General features: G+C 34.0%; 2 protein-coding genes across 8 annotated transcripts in view; one reads left to right on the top strand and one right to left on the bottom strand.

Moving 5' to 3' along the window:
- AP4S1 (adaptor related protein complex 4 subunit sigma 1) overlaps window positions 1–5402 on the top strand; it is an 82194-nt gene extending 76792 nt beyond the window's left edge. The window contains exon 7 of the mRNA XM_073800591.1: window positions 5300–5402. The gene's annotated coding sequence lies outside the window, so the exon portion shown is untranslated. The remainder of the gene's footprint in view (window positions 1–5299) is intronic.
- Window positions 1–22214, bottom strand: part of HECTD1 (HECT domain E3 ubiquitin protein ligase 1) — an 89996-nt gene that overhangs the window by 14487 nt on the left and 53295 nt on the right. The window contains exons 16-29 of one of the 7 annotated variants that reach the window (XM_019924059.3): window positions 21640–21774; window positions 20899–21045; window positions 19728–19822; window positions 17860–17965; window positions 16037–16171; window positions 15341–15480; window positions 14721–15044; window positions 13589–13755; window positions 13318–13494; window positions 9478–10314; window positions 8563–8784; window positions 4215–4348; window positions 3224–3346; window positions 688–844 (exon numbers count right to left, since the gene is read on the bottom strand). In XM_019924059.3, coding sequence (XP_019779618.1) covers window positions 688–844; window positions 3224–3346; window positions 4215–4348; window positions 8563–8784; window positions 9478–10314; window positions 13318–13494; window positions 13589–13755; window positions 14721–15044; window positions 15341–15480; window positions 16037–16171; window positions 17860–17965; window positions 19728–19822; window positions 20899–21045; window positions 21640–21774 — 2899 coding nt within the window. The remainder of the gene's footprint in view (window positions 1–687; window positions 845–3223; window positions 3347–4214; window positions 4349–8562; window positions 8785–9477; window positions 10315–13317; window positions 13495–13588; window positions 13756–14720; window positions 15045–15340; window positions 15481–16036; window positions 16172–17859; window positions 17966–19727; window positions 19823–20898; window positions 21046–21639; window positions 21775–22214) is intronic. The other 6 variants (XM_019924060.3, XM_019924061.3, XM_073800569.1 and 3 more) reach the window with 6 other exon arrangements.

The raw sequence follows: 22214 nt of genomic DNA, 5'->3' as shown, positions 1-22214 counted from the left end.
TAGACACAGACTCACAAATACAGAAAACAAATTTATGGTTACCAAAGAGGAAAGGTGGTGGGGGAGGGATAAATTAGGAGTTTGGGATTAACAGATACAAACTACTACATATAAAATATAAACAACAAGGTCCTACTGTATAGCACTGGAAACTATATTCAATATCCTGTAATAAACCATAATGGAAAGAATATGGAAAAGAATACGTGTATGTATAACTGGATCACAGTGCTGTAAACCAGAAACTAACACAACATTGTAAATCAACTATACTTCAATGAAAAATAAAATAAAATACTGTAATTTGCTCCTTTTAAAAAAGTCTATATTTTTTTTAAGGATGCATGGCTGATATATAGTTTCTCCTGAAACCTTTTACTTATAACCTGCATATACAAGTAGTACCCTACTTTTTAAAACTATACAGTACTGGGCTTCCCTGGTGGCGCAGTGGTTGAGAGTCCGCCTGCCGATGCAGGGGACGCGGGTTCGTGCCGCGGAGCGGCTGGGCCCGTGAGCCATGGCCGCTGGGCCTGCACATCCGGAGCCTGTGCTCTGCAGTGGGAAAGGCCACGGCGGTGAGAGGCCCACGTACCGCAAAAACAAAAACAAACAAAAAAAACTATACAGTACTACTTTATTTGGTACCTATTAAAATTAAATCACAAAAACTAAAATATAGTATACCTGGGGGTGGAATTTCTAGATCAGTTGTCTGCTGGACATTAGTACGACCAGGTCTAGGATCAAAAGCAGGAACCAAAGCTGAAAACTGCCGCTTTAGTACATAATCATCATCCCATGTTCTCCGGCGTCCCCCTTTAGTTTCATACTCTTCTTCTTCCTATTAAAACAAAATTCCACGTACAAACATTAAAAGGTAAAACTCTTCATTATTGCTAAAGTGATATGCTATCTATAAAATAAGGTATATGTCAAATACTTCTCTCTATAGGTATTACATGTTCTTATTCAACCATATTTCTTAAGCACAATATAAGCCAAACATGTAGATACATAAATTTCTTACTGATTTAAGTTTATGAAAAGTAAGTCACTGTATGGTTAAAATTTCAAGAGTCACACATCTGGTAATAAAGCTAAATGAAAAGTCAAAAAAAGATAAGTAGCTTTAGTGATGGTTACACAAATTTATACATGTGATAAAATGACAAAGAACCATACACACACATTGGACCAATGCCAGCTTCCTGGTTTTGATACTGTACTCTAATTATGTAAGATGTAACCACTGGAAGAAACTGGACAAAGGGCACACAGGACCCTTCGATCTTTGCAACTTCCTGTGAATGTATAATTATTTATAAATAGGCTGTTTTTTTTTTAAAAAGTGTAAACTGTATTACATACTGAATTACATACAAAACAGATACAGTGCTTGGAAGTTGCTTTAAATTACTATGGGGCAAATAGTTCAAACAAGTTCGACAAAGTGTTGATCTGTCAAATGATGGGTTCTTGGGGATTCATTGCACTATTCTTTCTACTTCTAGCATGTTTGAAAAATTCCATAATAAAAGTTTTTTTAAGGAACATTTTCTCCTCTCCTTCACTTTTTGTATCAACAAAAAAGAGATCAACGAATTGTAAATATTGTAAATGTCTGATGTAGTAATTTTTAAATAAGAATTATCTATATACTTAAATGTACACATATAGACCCCCCATATTTTGAACACTTAATTGAAATTAACCTTTATAACAAATCAAACTGACATTTGACAGCTCTGGAACCAGAATGTCTGGGTTTTTATCCTGGATCCAAAACTTCTATGTGTGATCTTTAGTAATCATGAGGCAGGAGATACATGGGCTCCAGGCTAGGCATTTAAAACTGGTCTCCTGTTTACATTTCTTGGGACGAGAAAAAGACGGGCTTCAGGCTGGACACTTACAACTAGCCTCCTGTTTGCAATTCCTGAGACAGGAGATAGGTGGGCTTCAAGGTTAGATATTTAAAACCAGCCTCCTGTTTGTAATTCAAAACAGAAATAACAATAGAAACAGGGTAAATATCCAGGCTTTGTCTCCTGAGGACACTCTAAGATAACAGTCACAGCAGGGACAGAGAGGGGCTAATCCCTGTTTGAGTAAAGATCAAGAGGTCACATATTTCCCATCCTTGGGGCAAGGGAGACACTGCACATGCGCAGAAAGGCTCCTTGGGGGTCAAAAAGGAGGAGGCACCACCCCATAATATGTGATAAGGAGGCACCACCCCATAATATGTGATGCCAAGGCCCCCCATAGGCCTCTGGGCTGGAATCCATCTTGGAAAAAAGTAGCACACACATGTTGGAGAGGGCCCTAGGGCAGGGCAGGTGTGGAAACAGAAACCAGGTAATTGGCTAAGGATAAACAAAGACCCGGAAGACCTGCCCTATATAAATGACTTAACCACCGATTTACTACTTTAAAGAGGGGGGACTTTAGGGGGGACGCCCACACCCTTTCTCTCCAGGTGTGAATCTCTGCCTTGCTTCTGTCTTAATTAAACAAACTGTTTCTCTGTGTTCTCTCCCACTTGTCTGCTGTGTCTCTAATAATAAACTTTGTACCTGTTTTTACAGTTTTTGCCTCCTTAAGAAATGCATTTTTCAACGGGGGCAAGAGCCAGGGAAAATTTGCTTCTAGCTTCTAGTCCCTGCTGGTCTGGTGGCTAGGATTCCTGGTTTTCATCCAGGCTACCCAGGTTCAATTCCTGGGCAGGGAACTAACACCTTGCTTCAAGCCACGGCTCACTGCTGCCTCTCCAAGGTCAATCACTTCACCTGAAAATTGGGTTTTCAGGTGAAAACCCAAAGGGTTGTTGAAAGGACCGAATTAGTTAATATACATAAACAGTGCCTAGCACCTAATTAATGATAAATGTTAGTTAATAGACTAAAACTTCTATTACTCTACTATGAAAACTTAGAAAGTAGCTATTAACCATTTTAGTATATGTTTACTGCCACCCAAAGGCCAAGATGAGCAGGTTTCAAGTAAGAAATTCCTGTATGCATTATGGTAGAGCAATCATGGACTCTATCTGGACTATGGAACCCAAGCAGTTGGGCAAGTTTCTTTTTGTTAACTCTATTTAGTAGCTTCCTGCCCTCACCCTGCCCCTGCTGTATATTTTTCTAGGCATTTTAGTTTGTGCTTTACTGTGAAAAGGGAAAAAAATACACTGTAGAGAACGTAAACATGAAGATATTACCTGCTCCCCAATAGGTCGGCTCCCCGCTCCAGCTGGGACCTGTGGTAGCTGTGAGGTGACAGCATGGTGTGTTACATCAGAGCGGGAGCCAGCTCGACGCTGCAGGGATGGACGTCTCAGAATCTGATACAGAAAATGTAAAGAGACATGTCTAATTATCTGACCCATATATATCTCTATTCAGCCTTGACCTGAACTATAAACCTATATTACCAAAACTGTCATTAGAAAACTTCATATTCATTAGCCATGTACATAAAAGTTACAAAGTGAATGTTTTAAATTCATCATGCATCATATACTAACCTTCACAAGAAATGTGCTAATATTCTATGTTTTCTAAGCAAGATATACTAAAAGCATTTTTTGGAGTTCTCCACCCCACTATAACTCAACTTATGAAAAAACATGTTTTAATCTAGTAACATTTTATAAAGGGAAATAAAAATTATACAAGAAGTTAAAATAAAAGGCATTTTCAGGCAATAGTTCAATTTGAAGACAATCACAGTTATCAAACACTAAGATTTCTGGATCATACTGCCTAAGCTTGGGTCCTACTTTTCTACTTAACTCTAAATAATAAGGGCAAATTATGTTTTCTATGTCTCTGTCTCATAGGTTCTGTGTAAGGACTGATGAGATAACATGCAGATACTGCTTACAAAACAGTAGGTACCAAAAATTTCTAAGTATAACTATTGTGGAAGAACCGTGAAAATTATATTCTTTAGGATTAGTGCAGTTCTTCACACTTTAAAACCTGTGAAAACATCAGATGTGATATAGTGTTTTTCAACTATGACCAATTTATTTTCTTTCAAAAAATGTCATAAATGCTCAGATTAAAAGTGCTTTTCTTAATTAACCACATTTTTCATACTGGTGCCATATCGCTTGCTTCAAAGTTTAACCAGGACTTTGCTTTTCCTCTCCTCATTTCAGTTATTAACATCCTGTCTTAGTTGAGAGAATGGGGGACTCTCTCTACCATAACCTCCTCGTATTCTTGGTCCTCCTGATTGTCGTCTTCATTTTCATCATCTTCCTCATCTGGCTCCGGCAAGTCCTCATCATCATCTAGCTCAGCTAGCAGAGTACTGGCACGGCAGCTATCAAGGAAATCTAGAAAACAAAGCCAACGATCTTCCTCTTAACAGAATTAACAAAGCATAACAAAGTAACTTTGCCTATTGATTTTTCTTTTTTTTTTTTTTTGCGGTATGCGGGCTTCTCACTGTTGTGGCCTCTCCCATTGACGCGCAGCCTCAGCGGCCATGGCTCAGGGGCCCAGCCGCCCCGCGGCATGTGGGATCTTCCCAGACTGGGGCACGAACCCGTGTCCCCTGCATCGGCAGGCGGACCCTCAACCACTGCGCCACCAGGGAAGCCCCGCGTATTGATTTTATAATACAAAGGTAAAATGCCAAAGGGAGAAGTATAAAGGCCACATCTAGTACTGACACTCTTCTACCACCACACATAAAGGATGAGTAACAATGGTAAATAGTCACAAGCATGGCAGAAAACAACATGGGATAAAGGATGGTCATAAACTAAGTCTGTATCTACAAAATCATTTTTAAAAAGGTCAACAATATGGGGTATGTTAAAAAATAAAAACAATCCTATCATTATTCTCTGCACAAGTCACAGGAAACATAAAACGTGGAAAGTGAACACTGGAATCATTCGCTCTGTCAACAATTATCTGTTGAGTACCTACTATGTGCCACGAATTCCGTTAGCCACCAGGTATATGCAGTTGTAAACAAAATAAACAGGGTCTGAGCCCCCATGGAGTTTACAGGGCAGAGAGGCATTTAAAGGTAAACAAATGAACACATAAATATAAACTGTGAAAGATCTTATGAGGGAAAAAAACAGAATTAAGTCGATCAGAGAGACCTGAGTTTATCTATGTGACTGGGGAGATACTTAATGATAATGACTACTTAAAGATAATGTCTATTTACTATGGAATAATGTTAGGTACCATCTTTCATATTATGCAAATTATCTAGCACATAAAAAAGTTCAATAAACTTGAATCCCTTTTGTCTCCCTCCTTCTTAGGATCTCTTCCCTTCACCCTTCAGTAAAGAGAAGGTCAAATTTACATTGCCCCACATCAATGAAGATGCTGAGAAACTGTTCCCCACAGGAACTGAAAACAAAAAGAGGAATAATGGGTCTAAAACAAGGTAAGTTTTACTGGATCTGGAATTAAAAAAACTTCTATGGATAAGAAGACAGTATAGTAGTATATACTCTATATTCCAAAAAAACATCCAGAAAACAATTTATAATTATTTAGTAGAAACTTGCATTTGTAAATTTCTGAACCAAATATAATTTTTTAAGTCTAATAATTATATAGGACTAAGAATTCAATGCCTTTTACTGTGACTTGCCATTGCTTATGAGACATATTCTGATTTCAGAATATTCACAGCTAAATTGGCAACATTTTTTCCTTAGTGACATAAGATAATCATAATTAACGGCATCTTAAATTTGACAAAATATATTACCCCTAACATACGTAAAGTGCCATCCTGCAATTTAGGCAGTGGTTCTCATGAACATGATGTGGTAGTATACAAAATAAATCAATTCCACTTTTTGGTTTATTTTTAAAGGAAAAAAAATATATATGTATATATAAATTCCACCTCCTATATGTTACAATTCACTGAAGTCAGAGGTTTGTTTAACTCATCTTCCCTTTTTTTATCAGAGTATAAGAATATTATATATACATATATTTTCAAAAAGCTCCTTATTTTATATATTTGACCATATTACAGAATCAAATCATTTCCCTCAAAGTTTGCATATATAGAAATTATTTTATAAGGCAGATGTTACTCTGATCCTTCATATAGCAGCACTCAAAGAGTCCTCCAGTTTTAGAAATGTAGAAAAGGAAATTTTAACCACCAAAGAATAATTTTTAAAAGGCAACCAGTAGCCCTAACTCTTCAATATTCTTTCCCACTAGCATACCCACAACTTTCTTAACCTTCACATGATTTAGAACTAAAGCTTAAAGTTAACATATTAACAGGGAGAAGCAGAAGGCCTCCATGAGAAAAACGAAAGTAGAAAAGTTTATTCAGTGAATTTACAATACTTTGGTGTAACAATCATCATCATTTTACCATATACATGTTTAATAGCTAAAGTAGAAACAGAGAGATGTAATACTTTTCCTAAAACCATACAACATCAGATGCAATTCCTGGCTTGGAATAGGAGAGGCCAGTCTCAGAAAAGAAGAGGAAAACATATTAAAATGATGTATACATAAAATAGTACTTAAAATATATCTTCACATAAATTTTCTTTTATTTTAAATTAACGAAAGTAATTTTGAAAAAAGAACAGGTGATCAAGGATGTATGATAAAAGGTATTCTAAAACAATAGGAATTTACCCTAAGGAAATACACAAAAATACAATTCAAGGATGCTCATTCATAACAGTGTTGATGGTACTGAAAAGCTGTAGCTTAAATATCCAAAATGGGGGATTTATTAAATAACGATCATACAAACAGAGGAATATTTGGCAGCCATTTCATATGTTGTAGAAACTCATCGAACAATATGAAAATATTTCACAATGTACTGAGTGAAAAGAGCTTTCTGCAAAGGACAGAATCCCTTTTTGTTTAAAAAAACAAAAACCAGAAGAACATATATATCAAATGATATGTATTAAATGACAACAGTGGTTGTCTCTGGAAGGTATGAACTAGATGATTTTATCTGCTTCTATATTTCCTTTCTATAAAAAGTTTTACTTTTCTAATAAGATAAAATAAGATGATCAAAAACATATATTTTAATTGAATCAAACGGTTTTATCACTGACTACATACCATGGAAGCTATAATAATGTATAAAACCCCTAAGCAAAATTAATTCATCTGAAAAAAATTCAAATGTTACCTAAATAAAGAATAATTCCCAAAAGACTTTGGTAATAGTTGTGATATTGTGATTTACAATAAAATAAATTTGGTCTTCGCCTCTGTTCTAGGCACTGAGTTCCTAAAACTCCTGGAATTTCCTAAGAGATAAGAGCAATAGAGGTGTCTTTTGTTATTCATAACCAGAGTTGGTTTGATGAGACTTTTAAAAAGCCCTAAGGTAATCTAGGGATGGAACTGGTTGTTAGTGGAACCAACCACAAGTAGAGGGTTGGAACTTTCATCCCACCCCTTAGACCTCTGAGGAGAGGAGCTGGAGGTTGAGTCACCAATGGCCAATAATTTAATTAATGGTGCCTAAATCATGAAGCCTCAAAAAAAACCCCAAAAGGCTGGGGTTCAGAAAGCTTCCAGGTTGGTGGACATGAACACACTGACAGACCAGGAGGGTCCCTAAACTCCATGGGGACAGAAGTTCCTGTGCTTGGGACCCTTCCAGACTTTACCCTATGCATCTCTTCCACCTGGCTGTTCTGAGTTATATCTCTCTCTCTCTCTTTTTTTTTTTTTTTGGCCGAACCACGCGGCTTGTGGGATCTTCGTTCCCCAACCAGGGATCGAACCCCGGGCCTCAGCAGTGGAAGCACAGAGTCCTAACCACTGGACCGCAAGGGAATTCCCTATATATCCTTTTTATAATAAACCAGTAACCCAGTAAATAAAATGTTTTCCTGAGTCCTGTGAGCCACTCTAGCAAATTAATCCAACCCAAAGATGGAATCATGGAAACTTCCAATTTATAGCCAGTCAGTCAGAAGCACAGATGACAATCTGGACTTGTGATTAGTGTTGTGGAACTAAGACTTTAACCTGCGGGATCTGATACTATCTCCAGGTAGGTAGGTAGTGTCAGAATTGAGTTAAATTTTAAGACATTGAGCTGATGTGGGAAAAGTTCACACACATCTGGTGCTAACGACGTGCCAGAAGTGAAGCATTCTATGAGTATTAAAAGTACAGGAGACACACAGGAGAGTTTTTCCTCTTACATTACAACATACAGGAACTATCAATTTACAAAGCTTATTAATCTATCACACTCTTTCTTCTCTGATAAAGGTATCAAATATCTCTGTTATTATGGTTCTTCTAATAAAACTTCACTAGTGACAAAAGGCAAAAAAAGGATGACACACAAAAAGTTCCTAGACGTCTTTTACAATCAGATAATTTCTTAACAGTCCTGCATATCACTGTGAGTTTTTTCATCATATATGAAGCTGCCACATTTGTAAGAAGAGAGAATTATCCTTTTCTAATCAAAGGTTAAAAATAACCAAGGAGAAAAAGGTAATAAAAGTGTCGCTATACAAATATCTAAATATTGTAAACTATAACTTACCATATAAGGAATATTCTGCTTCCTGACCTGTGTCACTCTCACTGGAGGTGGATGTGAGGCTGGTGGTCAAGGTATTACTTAATGACTGACCAACTGATAAAGCTGTTGTTGCTGTAGCTACATTGCTGCTGCTAGTGACACTGGATGTTGACATAGTCACTGTTGATGTGGTACCAGGTGTGGTCAAATTAGGGAAACTCTGAGCACCCATAAGAGGAGAAGCTAAAGATAAAAATGAAGCAAATTAGTACAAAAAGGGAGGATTATATAAACCTTAGAAAAACTACGTTGTATATTTAGGAAAAAGAATGAGGTCATGAAACACCAATTATTAAAAGGCTGAAAAGCAACAACTTTGGGAACCCAACTGAAATCCAACTAAAAATTCTTATTTTTTTTATAGCATTATTGTTTTTCAAAATGTTAAGCCTAGCTTTTTAAATAAGTGAAACAGGCAATGAAATAACTCCCAATGTTATTTTCCAAGGGAATTACTTTGACCCACTGGTAGCTTTAATTAGAATTAAAAACTTTCAGAAGCTAATATCAATTCAGGACCTAAGTAAAAGCTATGCCAATATTACGCTCTGATTTCAATTGACTTTGATGATATTTAATAGTCATCTATTTCCTCTTGCAACCATACTTAACAATTTATCACAGAACAGTGAAAAACAGAAGTGTGTTATTATTTAGAATAAGAGGTTCTTTATCACACCTGATCAGAATTCTTAAAATATCACAGTTCTATAGAACTTAACCTCATATTCCTGAAGTGCTAAATTTGACACAGTTGTATCTAACATGGTTAATGATCTAGTTAAAGACTGAAGCCAGAATCCACTTGAACAGATCCTACTTTGCATCCCTCCGAGTGGAAAAAGCATTGGGTTCCATAAGGAAAAGCTCACTTACTTGCTGTGCTCATCACATTCCTCCCCAAAGTATTAGTGTTGTTATCACTGCTGCTTCGGCTTAGATTCATGTTGTTCGTGGCATTAGTCCGTGCTATGTTTGCCACTCTCCTTACAAAACTCTCCAAGCTAGATGTTTCTCTTGAGGACAGGTTAGGAACACTTGCACTAGAGCTCATAGGGGCCCCAGCAGCTAACAAAGAACTCACTGATAGTCTGTTACTTGCTGAAGAGCTAAGGGGCCGTTGTGAAGCTGCTTCTTTATTAGTTAACTCAGATACTGAACTAACATCAGGAGAACTAACACTAACAATTCCCATGGATATTGCACCAGACTCCCCAGGAGCACGAACAGAACTATCAGGGCCTAACTTTCTTTCAGCATTTTCACTTCCCATTTCCGTTGTTAAGGTGCTGGTACTTGCACTGGAAGATGACCCTACTTCTGTTTGAGGGACGTTTTCAGCAGATGAAAGAACAACAATTGGTTCATGGACATCAGCTCCTGAAACTATACTGTGTTCCATTACAATTTCTGATCTCCGTTCCGTTTTGGTCGAACCCAAGCTGATGTCGCTGCTACTGGCCACGCTACACACAGAACTGCTGCTTCCTTTTCTACTTGAGGAGCCTGCAGCAGCAGATGTCTTGTCTGGACAGTTGTTTTTCACCAAGCTGCTCCATGATTGCGTTGTGCCTGAAACAGTGGATGAAACAGGTTTGGGTGATGCCACTGTATCAGGGTCGTACCCTGGTGCAAGCTTGAGGTCAAATTTTCCTTCTGCGCCCATACGGTAAGAGTTTGAGCCACCAGCATCCCAGGTGACATCAATCCAGCCTGGAAAGGGACAGGAGTTTGTGAGACCCAGCAGAAAGCAGATAGGAGCGTGTCAGACAGTAGCTCCACAATATGGGATCAGCTTTTCATCAGTGCTGCACTTCTCTGAATTTCTAGTCATCTAAGGTCTGCTAACTAAAATTAAATCCTTCCTCCTATTTCTCTTATTTCTGAACTGTTTGTTCTGGTGATGCTTAATGTAAGGGTCATGTTTACATCTATTGGGGTATCTTTTAAGGGGAAGAACTGTTAAAAATTGTAAAAAGCCTGATAAAAATGGTAAAATGTTACAACTTCAAGTATAGATGAAATCTAAGTAAAAGCTTTTTCAGTTGCTAAATATGATTATGTGGTCAAATGTTATTTATAGAAAAAAGTGCTAGCTTAACCATTAATTTCTAAGTTTGGGCTAAATCCTATAATTGACAGACAAAATATTCATATATCACTGTAGAAATTCTAGGTCACTATAGTTCAAATAACACTAAGTTAGCATTTCGGTTGTGTTCTCAAAGTTCAGTGGTTATTTGGTTCTCTTATGATTAAGTTTAATAAATTTGAATAAGCGCAGAAAATTCTAAAACCAAAATTTTAAAAGTATGCTAGGCTCTTTTATTAGATAGAACCTATGTGATAAAGCTAATAACGTGAAAAGAACGAGAATAACAATATTAAATCTATGTTTACTTATGCTTGGAAAATGATACTTATTCTTTTTAAAAATGGTAATTAACTTCCAAAAACAAAACAAATTGCCTATTAGAAAATTAATAGAAATTTTACAATCTTATTTTAGTGCTATAAGCTAACTACTTCAGAGGAAAAAAAACACATAAAAATATTTATTTTTGTAAAGTGCTAAGTCTTTATAAAGTTTAAATAAAAGTACTTTACCCATACACACACATACTCCCGTGCATGCGCACACGCACGCACACACATGCCCAGTTCATATAAGTGTACGATGAGGCTCAGAGGGGTTTAAGTAATACTGAATTACCTGTGGGCATTATCTGCATACAAGTTGTTTGAGAGGAAACTGACTGCCCCAAATCTACATAATCTAGTTTAGATGACATTTCAATTGCCTCAATTTATTCTGTATGCTGAAATAACCTCTGAAGAACCAACATTTAACTATCTCTTCTGCAACATGGAAAAGCGTGAGAAAAGGAAAAGTTCAAAAACATATCCCAATCCCAAATAAAAATTACATTTGTATTGTATTAACTGGTTCCAAAACATACTGATAACTTATTTCATAGTACTTATCAAAATCTGTAACTGTAAATTTATCTGTTTTACCCAGAAAGCAGGGGGTCATACTTTTTTGTTGATCATTGTGTATCTGAAGTCTAACGAAGTACCTTTACATAGTAGGCACTCATATTTGTGGAATAAATTAAAAAATGGGTATTCCTACCAACACAAAGATTCTTTAGAAAGGAAAGAGCTTTAATTGATATAGCACAGAAAAATAACTCAAAACTGTAAACCATTCATATTCTGCTTGAGAATGTGTTTAAACTGATCACTCAGAAAGGGTACATACACACTATCCATAAGTGTAAAGATACAAAACTCTGAACTCCTCTTATACTCAAAAGATAGATAAAAAGATAGAATTAGTAATAACTAGCCATTATTAGAAATGGTTAGCTTCAGTATTTGAAAGCTAAGAACCCTCTATGGCATAAGGGTTTTAAGGTATGACTCCGTTACATTTGTCAAATCAGTAAAATAAGCCTTTCTTACATGCTAAATTCTGAAATTAAGATTCCAGTTGCTTCACTTGACTCCCGCCCAAGAAAAATACGCTGTATTCACATATCTCTAACTAGCTCACACACTTAAAAGTCAAATAATTTAGGGGGAATAGACTGTTAACTAAGTATCATTAAGATGCCTAAAAACAAGAATATTGGAAATTTCTGAGTTGAATGGGACTATTATTATTCAGCTATTTTTTTTTTAATGAATTTTGGCAGCTACGTACATGCTCACTCACTATAAACCTGCTATCATGACAGTGATCTGCAATTAGGGTATGACTATACAGAAATGCATTTAGTAACGTAATTTAAGGAACAGAATCTTAAGCGTAATAAAACCAAAAATAGTTTAAGTAAATAAATGCCTTTATCACATAGTTAAGATATCAAATGTTAGTCATTCTCCTAAGCATTGTCACTTTTATTATGTCTCTTTCAATATTTGGTGTAAGTTGAGAATATAAACATTTTACTCTTCTTTTTTTTTTAATGCTAGGCAAAATTCATAAGAATCCACTACTGGTTAGGCAAATTATCCACTAATAAGTGAGTCTTTTAAGTTATAAAAAAAAAAAACTAGCCACTATAGTTGCTTCTGGGAGTTAAAAGCAATTTAAGTGGGTATGGACTTCTTTAAAATCTACAGATCAAAAGTTAAAACTGAACTTGATTTTAAACAATAACCCCTACCCCAAGGAAAAACTGGTAGACTGTGAAACATTGTGAAATATCTTATAGTTAACTAATAAATGAAAAGTCTACAATTTTTGTTCGATGCTTTACTGAAAAATATTTAACTATAAATGTTAATGCTTTTTCTTCTATGTGACTCATAATTGAACAAAAAATTCTGCCCTGATTTTTGTCAAGCCAACAATTAAAGAAAAGCATAAGAAATTAAGATAAAAATCAATGGAAACTTATGAATAATAAACTAAAAAACCATAAAAACAGCAGAAAATGTTTCTTTAGGGTATTCACCTTATACTAGCTTATTAATTACTTCAAAATATTAGCAATAAGTTTTGAGTCAAAACCTAAGAATTAAAAATTTTTCCTATTTCTAAATAAATGATTTTTCCCATTTTTAACATAAAACCAATAAATCAGTTCTTCTACTTAGTCCTGGAACATTTAGTCAATTTATAAATTACCCCAAAGTAACAAAAGAAAAATATTTTGTTATTTAAATACTCGATTTCTACACTACAAATGCTAAGCACCTACTCACCATTATGCAGTTCTCCTGTGACAGTGCCTTCTCCCTGTGGGCTGCCATCCTGATCCCGCCATTTCCAATCAAGGCCTCTGATCACACGAGCCCCTGGAACCATGTACTTCAGTACCTGGGAGCGTACTAGACGTCTCTGTCTTCTAAGGTTAGCTTCTGCTTCCTTAGCTGCTTTTCCTGTAAGGCAGAAATTAGAGAAATATAAACAAAGTCGCTTTTTATAAATATAATTGTTTTAGTAAGTTAGAAAAACCTACTCTCATCTCTTTACCTAGCTGATCTTCACATACTCCATTTACAGTGCCATAAAGTTCAAATCCAGATAGTGAGAGATAATGGGTTTGGCCACTAGCATTCTTCCCCATCTGTTTAATTCTCACATGTCGCCACCCTTGTTTCTCATCCTTCGGTGGATCAAGAGGCCAGGTGGCTGTTGACCTGTGAATGTGTTAGGGAAAATATTATGTAATGTTTTAAACATATGAAAAAGATGTTTAAGGTGGTGAAGATTTTGTTACATAACAGAAAACTATATGAAAAGTAAACTAACTTTCATGTTCAGTCAATGGTTTGTCACACAAGAATCAAGAAATCAAAGGAGAAAAATAGCAGTAAAGAAAATAAATTAAAAATGAAATGTGTAAATGTATATTATTAATTTGACTCATAACACTAAATGACTTATGAATAATAAAATACAAAGAAACAAGACCAGAAATTTTATGAATAACAATGTTTTTATGATGAAAAACATTTTTAAATTTTTGCAAAATTTTAAATGATATACTAAAATATTAACTTTAAAGCTTGAAAATATTACCTATTAATCATAATGTTAAGAAGCTCCTTCCATACTACATCACATACAGAAAAGTAATTTAACTCTACACTCTACTCCTCAAAATGTGCCACAATGTACAATTAAACTTTATTAGAACTAAATTTTTTAGAAATATAATGCTGACTTTTTGTCCTTAAAAAAATATATATGATCAATATATAAAATTTAGGAAAACAGATACATAAAATAAGAAAAATCAATAGTCACTGTTAATTTGTCAAACATTCACATATACTATGTGAATAAATGGAGAGTTTAGTAAAAGTTAACTCCATTTTTTTTGGTTTTTATCAGTGTGCTATATATACACACATACAGCTATGTATCAACTTCTTTTTAAATAAGTAAGCTCAGCTTCTACTAATGTTTAAAGCATTTGATGGTTTTGACAAAGTCAGTATTTCAAAATTTTAATACCTAAATGACGGTATCAAGTGATATTTTTAGAAAGAAAATCTTGTTTCAGTATCTTACAAAAAAGAGAGCTCTAGGAGGATACAGTTCTAAAAATAAACAAAGCTCTTTACTGAGTTTTCCAATTTACAAAGACTCCTCAACTAACCCTGGTTCATTGAGACTGCAGTCATCAACATGGGTATACAAAGAAGTCCAGTTCTGTCCATCTTTGGATACCTGGAAAACCCAATTTCTCAGTGCAGACCTTCCATAACCACGAGCATGACGAAGTGTATATGCTGATGGTACCACCCAGAGACCCAGATCTATGGCAAACCAGGCATTCTTATCATCATTGCTATGACAATTTAAAGCTGAATTGTCACGACTTAATATGTCTTCTAAGCGGCCATAAGGTAGATTTCTTCCTTCTGATGATGTTACTACTACAAGTCCATAAGCAGCTGGATTAACCCATTCATATGCAGTTCTACACAAAAACAAAGAAAATACTCTTAATCAGTGTTAACAGTTAATACTATTAAAATAACTGCATTTGCTCAGACTAGCTTTTATCCACATAAAATTATATTAATTAAGAAAAATTCTACATTTAACAATTTAGGTATTTTTTTCTTCATAAAAAGTAATTTGGATGGTCTTAAATTTAACCTAAAAGACGAAATTCCTAAAACTGCAGGATACTCAGAGTGGTTAATTTTATTCTACTACCTAGAATTCTTTTTCCAGGTGAATGTTTTCAACCAACATTAAATAATGACTTACTTGGCATTTGTCCCAATCCAGTAAATGATTCCATTTTCATCAAAATCATGCTGGTGCCGAAATATAAAATTTTGGCCTTCTCTTAATTTTCGAACAAAAACAAATGAAGATCGGTCAAAATCATACCACTGCTTTGCTACCTAACCAAAGAAAATATGGAAGACACCTTAATTATGATATTTTGAAATGCAGTGCCCATTTGGTTCCTATCTCTTTAATGTGAATTATTTTATAATCAATATTCATTTAAGAATATTTGAAAAAGAAAAAAAACCCAGAAAATTCCATAATCATAGCACCCCACTATTAATATCAGAGAGTATTTCTTTAGTCTATTATTTCAATAGATAGAATAAAACAAAGTCTTGATCAAACTTTACAAAAACATTTTTCTCCTATCTGTCTGTATATATTATAGCTATATAATATTCAAATTAATGGAAGTAATTACCAACTTGATATTCCTTTATTTGATTAGCATTAAGGTTTTGTTCACTATTTGAGTATTAAAAATAACTATAATAGACATCTTTGATGAAGAAACCATTTAGAGTGTATAAAGATTATTTTCTAAAATGGAATTACTAGGTCAAACTCTATTACTGTAACTGTAAAAATACTTCCCAAACCACTTTTCTAAAGGCCTAAACCACAGCAAAGAATGCTTATTTCACCATTCCCTTGCCACAAACTCACCATTTTTAAGAGATACTGTTCTAGAGATTCAACTGTAGCCAAGGGCTCCATCTTCAACATCCTGCCGGTCCTGTCTATCAATGCAGTTTCACCAGGTGCACGTTCCAACCGAAATCTTAATCTTCTTGTAAGTATCTACACAGAAATGATCAAAATGCTTCAGAAAATATTGTTTTCTTAGAATTTTGAAAATGAAAAATGTTACATAACACAGCAATTGAGATTTATAAAGTATAACCATAAAGGAAGGATCAATGTCTGTTTTCTATTAAATGTTTTTTTTTAAAAGAGGTCCACTGAATAATATTTTCAAGAAAGAAACAAAGAAATTTACTTAGAATTTCTAAACAACTTCAAACATACATGGTTTAAATAAAATTATTCTGAAACACTTAATAGAAATATTACAACCCCTAACTGATAACTTGCAATTTTCCAAGTAAGTTATAAAAAGTAGCTAATTAACTTATGCTTTTAAAGCTAGAATATATTAAATAATCTATGGCTAATAAACTTAAAAAAATACAAGATAGCTTCCAATCCAATATGCTTTAGTAAATAAAACAGGTATGTGCTTCATTTCTGTATAAATCTTAACTAATTCCTTTAGACACATAATTAAATATTTACATGTACATTTGGAAAGCATTTCAGACTGCAAAATTACCAGGGGGCATATTCCCAGCCTTCCTATCTTTGTATCTTGCACAGTCTCCTAAAATGAGGTACGTATAATAAAAGATGTTGGTGCTCCTAGGACTGTAAAAGTATAAGCAGGGGAATTTCCAGTCTTTGAGACCTATTTCTACCTCATTCATCTATCAAGGATAAAACCTTTAAAAGGGTAGACCAAAAAATCCCCTTGTTCCTCTATATTATTCGATCTGAAGTAAAGCACAAAGTAGACCTCTACATCTTGTTTAATATATACATCATGTCAGATATACTAATTATACTGTAACTCTATGAACAAGCTTTCTAGTCTGGGAGTCTAGTTGGCTTTGGTAACACTACTGGGTTTTTGGAGGTATGGTAAGTTTTTTGCCTTGAGTAGGCACTGTTATTGCAAATAGTTTTAGTCACTTATTAAAGGCCATATTTAAAAGAAACTATTTGATACAGTGGAATGCAGGATAGATCAAATAAAGGCAAGATTCAAGGCCAAAGAACATGCTAGAAAATACCAAAGTAACCTACAGAAGATGTGATAAAGATCTGTTTTGGAATATTAGCAGTAAGAATTATTTGTTTTGTCTGTTAATATCTGGATACTAGATGCTAACAAAAGAATAATTTAATGAATTAATAAGAATGTCAACCAAGTGAGTGACACTCAGGAAGAAAACAGGTTTTTTATAAAACCATGTGATAATGACAGATATCAAAAATCAATAGAAATAGCTAAGGAAGGCCATCTGGTTCTAAACAATGACATACAGAAAGCAAGAAAAAAAACCTGTGCCTAAAATATTTTCACATTTTCTCATATGTTGAGATACACTCAGAGACGAAGGGACTTAACTCATAATTCTAGAACAGAAGGACTCTCTTTACTGCTTTCCCACTGATAAGGTGTCTTTCGCCAAATATGACCTACCAAATATGATTTAAAACCTAAAATAAACATTAAAATACCAATACATTCAAGAGTCATTAAAAAGAACAATCAAATGTCATTAAAGGTTAAAGTCTTTAATGATTAAGCACAATCGTTCGTTAATAAAATATAAAAGTTTTTTGGTTTTGTTTTTTTAAAGAAAACTATCTAAGCCTGCTCCTAAATGCATTCAGCAATAACAGCAACTGCATTTTTCCATGGTTACCTGGAGGTTATAAGTGGATCCTGGTGTATCATACAAATGGAGAGGTAGACGTTCAATAGATTCTAGTACAGCTATTAACTTTCGGATTAATGCAACAGCTGGTCGACTAGGAAAAAAAATAATCGTTAAGAGCTTTTATATAAGTTCATGCTAAAGTTCATAAAGAAACTGTAATAACCAACCTCATATAGACCCCCTACTTTCTTTATTAATGCAAAGAGAAGTCTAATTTTGTATTAGAGTAAGCAAAAATAATCTTATAACTCAATTTCCTCACTTAATAAAATGTTTCATTTTTCTTATGAAATGTTCATCAACTGCATTCAAAGTAATGTATAATTTGGGCTTCCCTGGTGGTGCAGTGGTTGGGAGTCCGCCTGCCGAGGCAGGGGACGCGGGTTCGTGCCCCGGTCCGGGAAGATCCCACATGCCGCAGAGCGGCTGGGCCTGTGAGCCATGGCCGCTGGGCCTGCGTGTCCAGAGCCTGTGCTCCGCAACAGGAGAGGCCACAGCACAGCACTGAGAGGCCCGCGTACCGCAAAAAAAAAAAAAGTAATGTATAATTTAACATGTAATTTATTTTTTAAAGTTTAAACAATTTTATTATATAATATCTGATACATATAAAAGAATATATAAAGCAGCAAAGTTTTGAAAATGACAGTATTGTTGGCAAGGCAACACTGGTATAATATTTCTGGAAAACAACATGACAATTTATATCAAAAACCTTTAAAACATCATCAATAACTCAGTAATACAATTTAAAGGAATTTATGTAAAAAGATGTTTCCACCAAGATACTTACATTTTAGTATTAGTAATAATTTGCAAACAGCCAATATGTTTAATAGACTATTTCAATAAATTATTATATATCCATATAATGTAATATGCACTCATTTAAAATGGTATTTAAAATTAATGGAATTAATTGAATTTCGCTTATTATTTTAAAAATTCAATCACATTCAAAAGTAATAAAATAGTAAAATGCACCTTCATCAACTCATGACCCAGCTTCAACAATTACCTACTAATAGCCAATTGATTTCTATCTATATCCCCACCCATTTCTCGCCTTCCTGTATATTTCAAAGAAAATGCCAGGGGACTTCCCTAGTGGCACAGTGGTTAAGAATGTGCCTGCCAACACAGGGTTCAAGTCCTGGTCTGGGAAGATACCACGTGCCACGGAGCAACTAAGCCTGTGCTCCACATCTACTGAGCCTGTGCTCTAGAGCCCATGAGCCACAACTACTGAAGCCCACATACCTAGAGCCCACGCTCCACAACAAGAGAAGCCACTGCAATGAGAAGCCCGTGCACCACAACGAAGAGTAGCCCCAGCTCACTGCAACTACAAAAAGCCCACAGGCAGCAACAAAGACCCAACGCAGCCAAAAATAAAAATAAACAAATTTATAAAAAATTTTTAAAAAAAAGAAAATGCCAAATAACATATCATTTCACCCAGAAATACTCTGGGTATGTACCCCTACAAAAGGATTCTTAAAAAATAAAATAATATCATTGCGACACCTAAAAGGTAATGAACAATTACTACTTAATATCAACAACTATTTAATCAGTGTTCAAATTTCCACTTGTATCTTAAAGATTATCTAATTTAAAATAAGAGGTCAGTTGCATTCACAGCAGACATGTAATCTTCCTTTTATTCCATTAGATTAAAAAATACTTTAAAAATCTTTCCTTTTTTATCTATTTATAATATAAGCTACTTTTGTACTGAATAAAAAAGTTCCTACTTTGTGTATAAACACTATACTAGGCTCTATTTTAAAGGAAAGCTATCAACTTGCAAACACTGCAAACATCAAATTAAAAGAAATTTGGGGATTTACCTTTCATCATCTTCATTTTCACTAAAGGCTGTCTTAAAAACATTTATTCTTTCTACCAGTTGACTACAATCTTGCTTCATATCTAAATCCATGCTCTAAAAAAAAAAAAGGAAAAAAAAAGTTTTAGGGCTGTTACTGAAATTTATCAAAACACATTCTGCAAGATGAATATTAATATATTACAAAATTATCAATACAATGTAAGTGAAATCATTATTTTCTTTCAATTAAAATTCTTTTCATTATATGACTAGTAGATCATGGCTAATATCTTCAGTGTTCATAATGAAGTGGCAATTATACTCCTTTTCTCAAAGTGTAGTGGTATGCAAGGTAATTTCAGATTATTTATGAACATTTTGCATTTTAACAGTACTATTTACATTAATTAGTATTAGAAAAAATATGACTGGTATATCAAAACAATGATTTCATAGATACTACTAAGTGATGCTATATCAATATAATTTTAATAAATGAGAATATAAATGGTAAAAATAATGAAGGAAACACGAGACACTGCAGTTAAAGTACAATGATTAAGATCAAGAAATTAAAATGGCAAACAGAACTAAAATGGGGAGAAAACCTTCACTTTTCATAATTTATTCTGTTAGAATTTGTTAAAATATAAGTGTGTGTGGGGGTGTATATAGATACACACCTTTCATTAAAATAAAGGAAAAAATTTTATCACAATAAAGAGATAGTAATGCAGTCTAAATCGAAGAGAAATATAAGGTTATTAGCAAATACATGTCAAATATTCACATAAACTTCCTAAATTGCCAATGCTCATAAATTAATTTTATGCAAATATTTTAGGTATTTAAAAAGGCCTATAGACTAACTCCATTTTATGTTATGAGGGAATCACAGCAGTGAATAATGTTAAATCTTAGGCTACTACAAGCAAGTGTTTTGTTCAAACAAATCTTGAACAAATTATAATTAGGTAACCAAAAAAATCTAAATAAACTCAATTATTTAATTCAACTGGCTCAAACTAATCATAAAACTTGAAAGGCTGGAAAAATTATAAATGTTAACATTTACTACTCAGTTTTTAATACATCTTGACAAAAACAAAGTAAATCTCGCTCTGTCAAAGTGTAGTTAAAAATATTTTTTTTAACTATATACCTCATTCTGTACTACTTCATAAACTTACATTATTTAAAACAGTAAGAAGCGCTTGCACCAAGCCACTACTGCACATTTCATATGGTGAAATTGTGTTTTCATCCTTCAAAAGTACAATTAGATTTTCTAAAGCTGTCTTCATTAAATCTCTCCAAGTGTTCTCACTCTCAATACACTAAAAGAAACAAAATTTTTTTAAAAGACAATCGAAAAAACAAACAGGTCTTAACATACTTAATTTATCAGAGCATCAATTACCATGAAAATAAAATAGATACTAAATTAGATTAAGAAATTCAAATTATTAATGCAAATTATCTCTACCAGGCCTGGTAAACTCTTTTGTAAAGGGCCGGCTGTAAATATTTTAGGCTTCACAGGCCACATCACATATCTTGGTCACACCTATTTAAGTCTGCCATTGTGGCCACTAAATCAGTCACGGACAGTATGTAAATAAATGAGCATGGCTGTGAGCAATAAAACTACTATGGACACTGACTTTACACATGCATATAATTTTCAGGTATCATGAAATATTATTCTTACTTTTGATTTGTGTTCAACCATTTAGAAATGTAAAAACCCTTCTTACCTCACAAAACCATAAAAAATTTTGGTTTTTTTTTATGGTTGATAATGGGTGATAATTTTCTGACCCCCTAATCAATACCCAGAATATAAAATTTTATCACAATAAAGAGATAGTAACGCAGGAAAAAAGGAAACCAAGATCACTGTGTGTCATAAAATCTAGAGGCTAACATACTTGTCTATTTGTATGAAGTTCCCAAGATGACTCTAACTGAGTTGCTATGTTTCTGAGTGTTACCACTACTCCACGAGGCATGCTTTCAACAGCTTTAAAGTGGTCATCATATAAATCTCGAGCCATAGTTCGTACCTACCAAAATAAAAATAGTAAATGTGAATCTTTACTACAATTAATAATTTTACCAAATCTTCCTTTTAAATATATACATGCAACCTTTAGAATTAAGATGTTTGTGCCAGTATCAAGTTCCAAAAAATGTTACTACTTCTATTCATATACATCAAGAAGTTCTCACGGTTGAAAAACTACTCTAGCAGATTTTAGCAATGTCAAATCGAAGAACTTATAATTTTAAGTTTTAAACTTTGTATTCATATACCAAATAGGAGCTTATTTCATTTAAATCAAATTAAACCTATAAAAAGGTCACTTCGCTCTTTTTAATAAAAGTAACCTGTTTTATGGTGAACCAATTAGAAAATACAAATAAGCAAAAAAAAAAAAAGAAAGAAAGAAAGAAAGAAAATTAAGCCATCTATAATTCCATCAACTGAAGTTGAACCTTTTAA

This window comes from Tursiops truncatus, chromosome 2 (genome assembly GCF_011762595.2).
Source record: "Tursiops truncatus isolate mTurTru1 chromosome 2, mTurTru1.mat.Y, whole genome shotgun sequence".
NCBI lineage: Eukaryota > Metazoa > Chordata > Mammalia > Artiodactyla > Delphinidae > Tursiops > Tursiops truncatus.
This window is presented reverse-complemented; position numbering and strand designations above follow the sequence as displayed.